This window comes from Boleophthalmus pectinirostris, unplaced genomic scaffold (genome assembly GCF_026225935.1).
Source record: "Boleophthalmus pectinirostris isolate CB_2022bp ecotype Guang Dong unplaced genomic scaffold, ASM2622593v1 HiC_scaffold_12, whole genome shotgun sequence".
Classification (NCBI taxonomy): domain Eukaryota; kingdom Metazoa; phylum Chordata; class Actinopteri; order Gobiiformes; family Gobiidae; genus Boleophthalmus; species Boleophthalmus pectinirostris.
In genome coordinates, this window is record NW_026571018.1 from 22907199 (window position 1) to 22913393 (window position 6195).

Genomic DNA, 6195 nt, shown 5'->3' on the forward strand with positions numbered 1-6195 from the left:
GAGATCCGGAAATACAAGAAAAGATTCAACTCAGAGATTTTGTGTGCCGCTCTTTGGGGTGAGGACCGTGTATCTTCAGTAATTTGCAGTATTTATTTTTAATTCCTCCAGAAGTAGTTGTTTCCTCTGTTCAATGATTTATTGGGCTGTGGCAAATGTCAGTCAATGGAGTTTTAGTTGATAATTTTCATTAATCAAATTATTTTATTGGGATTACAAGGATTTATGTGAACTGTGTCAAAATGAAGACATGTTGTAAATTCTCTATATATTTGGGATTGAATCATCAAGACTAGTGTGTATAGTTGTTATTGTATCTTGTGAGTGCTGTATGGATCAGATGCATGCTCTGAGGAGAGGCATTCTAAATAGTTTAGAGAGTTCACTTTAGTCCACTAATCGACCCACAGCTATTTTTTTTTTTGTCTTTTGCAGCCCTAGTGATGTAGATGTGTGTGTTTTCAGGGGTGAACCTGCTGGTTGGCACAGAAAATGGGCTGAAGCTGTTGGACCGTAGTGGACAGGGCAAAGTTTATCCTCTAATCAACTCCCGCAGGTTCCAGCAGATGGATGTCCTGGAGGGTCTCAACCTGCTCATCACTATATCAGGTCTTTTACATTTGACCATGTCGCTACAAATATTTCAGTTGTTTTATTTTGGTAGTAAATTAGATTGGGATGCGCTGAAAAAAAAAAAAAAAAAAAAGTTTATAGTGGCAATTTTATTTTTTTTCTAAGCAGCCTATGTGTCATGTGTCATTTCCAGAAAATACAACAATTTATAATTTGAAAAAACTAAATAACTAATTTGTGACCTTTAGGATTTATCTGTTGTAGTGAAGTTATACTAAAGTGGGGATATTGACATCAGAAGATATTTGTTATGGGCTGAAATAAATACATATTAGACTGTCAGCAATTTTAGGCTACTAAATATAAATAAATGTGTCATCTATATTGTGTTTTTAAGGCAAGAAGAACAAAGTTCGTGTGTACTACCTGGCCTGGCTGAGGAATAAGATCCTACACAATGATCCTGAGGTTGAGAAGAAACAAGGTTGGACCACAGTGGGCGAGATGGAGGGTTGTGTGCACTACAAAGTTGGTGAGTTCTAGTTACTTATTTAATTTTCTGTACATCTCTTTAAGCTTGTCTGGTTTGTAAATATTTGATTTTGTGGTGATTCTTTTTAGTGAAATATGAGAGGATAAAATTCCTGGTAATTGCTTTGAAGAATGCAGTAGAGGTATATGCTTGGGCTCCAAAGCCTTATCACAAATTCATGGCCTTCAAGGTGAGCTTTTCTCTGTTGGATTGACATTCATAATAATGGTTTTCTTGTAGTTTAAACCTGGATTTCTTGTGTGGTTCAGTCTTTTTCAGACCTGCCCCATCGACCGCTCCTCGTGGATCTGACTGTAGAGGAGGGTCAGAGGCTTAAAGTCATTTACGGCTCTTGTGCTGGTTTCCATGCCATTGATGTAGACTCTGGAAACAACTATGACATTTATATCCCTGTCCATGTATGCTTTTCAGAAACTCTTTTTCATGATACAACTGTTTTTAAACATACAATATAATCAAAATTTATGTAAATTAACACACATAATTGTTGCCATAGATTCAGAGCCAAGTAACCCCACATGCCATCGTGTTCCTGCCTAGCTCTGATGGGATGGAGATGTTACTGTGTTACGAGGATGAAGGGGTGTATGTGAACACTTATGGACGCATCATCAAGGATGTGGTCCTGCAGTGGGGGGAAATGCCCACCTCTGTTGGTATGAAAAAAATAAAGTTGTGCAACAGAATCAACCAAATCTTTTGTGGTCATCTTTCAAAATACTAATGTTAGATTTTATTGCAGCCCACATCTGCTCAAATCAGATCATGGGATGGGGAGAGAAGGCCATAGAGATTCGGTCTGTGGAGACTGGCCACCTGGATGGAGTGTTTATGCACAAAAGGGCTCAGAGGCTCAAGTTCCTCTGTGAAAGGAATGACAAGGTACGTGAACAACAGTCTCTTTGTTTATATCTATCACAACACAGTAGCTGAACTTAGTACTGCAGTGTAGTTGAAAATATACTATAGTATAGTAAGTAGTAATTGTTTCAAACTGTGTTGCACCGTAATAGACATATCTATGTTTTAGGTGTTCTTTGCGTCTGTGCGGTCTGGAGGCAGCAGTCAGGTGTACTTCATGACACTGAACAGGAACTGCATCATGAACTGGTGAAAGCGCATCTGTTGGTCAGTGAACACAGCAGGTTTTTGGCACCTAAAACTTCTGCTAGCGCATGCACACAAATCATCATTTTCTTCAACTGGTTTTATCTACAGATTCTTACATTCACAACAGGCACTACAATCTGTAAATCCATTCCAGGCTACAGTCCTTAAAGTACTGTTTATACCAACATGCTGACAACAACATTGTGAAAACTTACCAATGGTCTACAAACGTTAAAACCTACTTTTATTGTGTATATTTTTGTCTTTACTTTAAATGGTAAAAATGTGTTCAGTCGTAACTATTACGTTCCTGTGAATTTGTTAATCATTCCTGGTGGTTGTGTACTTTTGAAGAAGGCATTAATATCTAAACATCTGTAAATATAAAGCAGCTCATTCATGGTAGTTACATGCCTTCACGCCACAGTGTGGATGTGGCATCATGACCCCGTCTGCATTGGCAACATTTGACCTATCACTTTAAGTCAGCAGATACTTTAAATTACATAGTTTTTCTTGTCCTAATATTGAGATTTCTGTTCTAAAATGTTTTTCTTCATTTTTCCGATCTCAAGGGCTTGCTCCTAATTACAAGTGAAGCCTATAATAAATAAATACAACACACTAGTTCAGTACTGTAGTGAGTGCTGTGAATCCTTGAATTGCCTTGATTTGAAAGTATCTATAGATGATGTGACAAAGCAGATAGTTTCCTAAGGTTATTGTTTTCTACATAGAAACTTCTATATCCATGTGGTGATTTTTAAATAGTGTACGCCTGCATTGCTATTATATTGCAATATATTCTTGGTGAGTTTAAGTTTCAGAGAGGACTAAATTCTAAACACTGTTGTGTTGGACAATTTGATGGAGAGACTTCTGAGTGATGGGTATTTGAATCTGTTTCAATCATATTTTCCAAACTTAAACTAGTCTCCACTGTAAGATAGTTTTACTAGACTTTTTGTTGTTTGAGTGTGAGGATGTTGAGAGAAACAGATGGTTTATCTTTGTCTTGATCAAACACTACACATAGCCCTGTAGTGTCACTGCAAACCAGCAGACTCATGAGGCACTACATGTTTTAAAAAAAATGGAAGATATACTTTCTGCTTAAGTTACTTTTTAATCTCAAGGCCCAAGCTTATCTAGTATTTGGAGATTTTGTACAATTATTTGACAAAATTAGTATTTTGCAGCAGATTTGAATATAGACTATTATCTCTATTTCTTTGGACAAAAAGTCTTGGGTAGTTCAGTGACAGCTGAATTTGTGGTCACCTTGGATACAGACTATATAGCCAAGCCTAAAATTTATTAAACTAAGAATATACTATATTTTATGTAATGTAAGTAAATAGCTGAGAGGAAGATGGATACTTTATTTTAAGATTAGTCATAAATATTATATAGACATTGATAGCACTTTGACTTCTTACATTTACAAAAACAACTGCAGCCTGGAGCATATACTAAAGGGTGCATGCAGGCTGATCCAGCGTTAACGTATTACTTGGTGTACATGTTTTTGAACCAAATATCTGTGCCATGACCTACATCTTAAATTCACTACAACTCACTTGGAGCTCTGGTAGTCATGCTTTTATGGTCATTTTATTAATCAGCCATGTTTACAGTTTAAGCAGTGCCTTGAATAGATGGTTTGAAGATTAGCTATAGGCCCCACCCAGTATAGTACTAGTATAAAGAGGTGTGTTTAAAACTGCTTTTATTATCAAAATAACATGTGCCAGTTAAGTGCACTTAATCAAACCTCAAGAAACAATTGACATCCCTTGCCAATTTAAACGTAGAGTTGTAGAAACATGCAATAAAAATAATGAATTGTTTTGTCTTACATAGAAGGGTCTAGTAGTGATGGCTGAAGCCAGCACAAGGAAAAGCCATATAGATCAATCATGCCTATCAATTCAGTCTTAGTACATGCACAGGTTAAAGCAAAAGATGTTAGTAGTTGGAAAAAGTAGCTTGATATATTTTATAAACTATGTAAAACTCTATATTAATATTGTAAGTGAATGTACCTGTATTTTATTTGTATTTGCATATAACTACTCTGTTAATTAAAGCACAATGTATTTTGATGCAGCAAGATCAAGGTCACAATGTGAAGCTTTTTGTTCCCCCAAATGTCGAATCCATAGAGTTTACGTACGGTATTAAGGAAGACCATGATCTGACAGTGTTTCTCAATGAAGTTGTAATGTACATGGTGACCATGGTAACCATACAACCACACAGTGTGTTATTCTGCAAAATCCCTGTCAGGGGAGTTGTGATATGATTCAGATGCTATTACCTACTCATTGATCAGCATTAATCAGCAGCTGCTGGTCACCTATAAGATGATAAAGGGCAATTTTCTTTGAATTTTAATTTAATTTTTTTTTTTGTAGATGCATGTATTCTCTAAACCTGCTCTGTAAATTAAACTTTTAATATTGGCATTTTAAATTAGTTTTTCTTTATTTGGCATCATGGATAGGACCCATGTATTTTATGTTTCAGAAAATCTGTTTTGAATATTATATCTCACTGAAGATATTCAGAGCTAAATGCTGTACCAAATGATGCCTCGTGTAAACATGAAGAGTAGTATCTGTGCTATATGTAGAGTAGATGCTAAATCTCTGAACCAAATAAGTAATATATTATATTTGGCAGGTGGTAGAACATATATTATATTTCATTATAATAAGTGAGTGCTCAGGCAGGTGATATGAGTTTGATTCATCTGATACTATGGCTAAGTATCTGAACAGTACGCAAGAACAACACTTCACGGGGTGAAGATGTGAAGTCAGAAATTTTTAAAAAGCAATACATTATTTTAAGTATATTAAAACCATGACTGCCCATCTTAGTGACTTGTACAGTTAAAGTGTAGTGGTTTTTGGCAGAATGAATGTAGACTGGTCTGTCTATTGCTTCTTTCCCTGTAAGCTGTTGATCACAACTAGTTTAGTTTGCTTTAATGCAGTGTTTCTCAAACTGGTACACGTCTGCCTTTAGTAATATGCAGAGCCCTCTGCTGTTTTTAGTATTTAATTTAGGGACAAATCTGTTCTTTTTAAATTATTATTTAAAACTACCTTAACTATTCCATTGTTGAGTCTAATTTTAAACCTTACTTGATGTAATTTTGGACTATGTTTAGCCCTAATTTTGGTCTGACATATTCTGGGTTTAGGTCTGGTAGTGCTTGGAAAGCCAAATATCATCTTGGATGGTAAGTTTGAGAACCACTGCTTAAATGATAAACTGATTAAAATGTTTCACTTAAACATCTAATCAAAGAATGAAGTCATCGGCCTGTTAACGGCTGTTGCTTGCACATAATTCTCCAGACAAAGTTATCCTGTTTAGCAGATACATTTTTAAAGACGTCTTTGCAATGTTTTAGTGTGTGCGAGGGTGTCTGTGTTAATTGTGAGAGGTGCAATCCAGATTGTATTTCATAGACTAATAAACTTTTAAAAACTGTTGAATGAATCCTTGTCATAATACTTTGAAAAAATAAAATAAAATATATTGATCATGCTTCCATTTCCGATATTTTTTATTTATTTATTAAGTGATCATCTCCATAATCATTTGGGGTTATAAATGTTATTTGTTTCTTCTCCCAGCGTTTAGGTTGGTTCTAGGATTTAATATCATTTCCCAGCACAAAACTAGCACACCATCATGACTTAACCTAAAATTTGGTTTGTTCAAAACGGCCGAAAACCCTGACCCTAAATAAGTTGTAAATATCTGTAATCACAAATGATGGCGCTATATATATTTCTCAATAACATTTGGTTTAGTTTGACAAATGTGTTTTAATCATAGCCTATATATTGCTATATTAATATTCCTAAGATGTGCCATTTTGTAAATTGTCTAAATGCAATTCTAGTAAATTCAGCTTTCAATCATCTAAAGGGATTCAGGTG

The 6195-nt window shown here is 35.3% G+C and overlaps 1 protein-coding gene across 1 annotated transcript in view; it reads left to right on the forward strand.

Moving 5' to 3' along the window:
* Nucleotides 1-5803, forward strand: part of chrne (cholinergic receptor, nicotinic, epsilon) — a 12222-nt gene extending 6419 nt beyond the window's left edge. The window contains exons 12-19 of the mRNA XM_055148239.1: nucleotides 4-58; nucleotides 466-609; nucleotides 971-1105; nucleotides 1195-1295; nucleotides 1375-1524; nucleotides 1623-1782; nucleotides 1869-2008; nucleotides 2157-5803. Of these exons, the coding sequence (XP_055004214.1) occupies nucleotides 4-58; nucleotides 466-609; nucleotides 971-1105; nucleotides 1195-1295; nucleotides 1375-1524; nucleotides 1623-1782; nucleotides 1869-2008; nucleotides 2157-2240 (969 nt within the window). The 3' untranslated portion in view covers nucleotides 2241-5803. The remainder of the gene's footprint in view (nucleotides 1-3; nucleotides 59-465; nucleotides 610-970; nucleotides 1106-1194; nucleotides 1296-1374; nucleotides 1525-1622; nucleotides 1783-1868; nucleotides 2009-2156) is intronic.
* The last annotated feature ends 392 nt before the right edge of the window (nucleotides 5804-6195 follow it).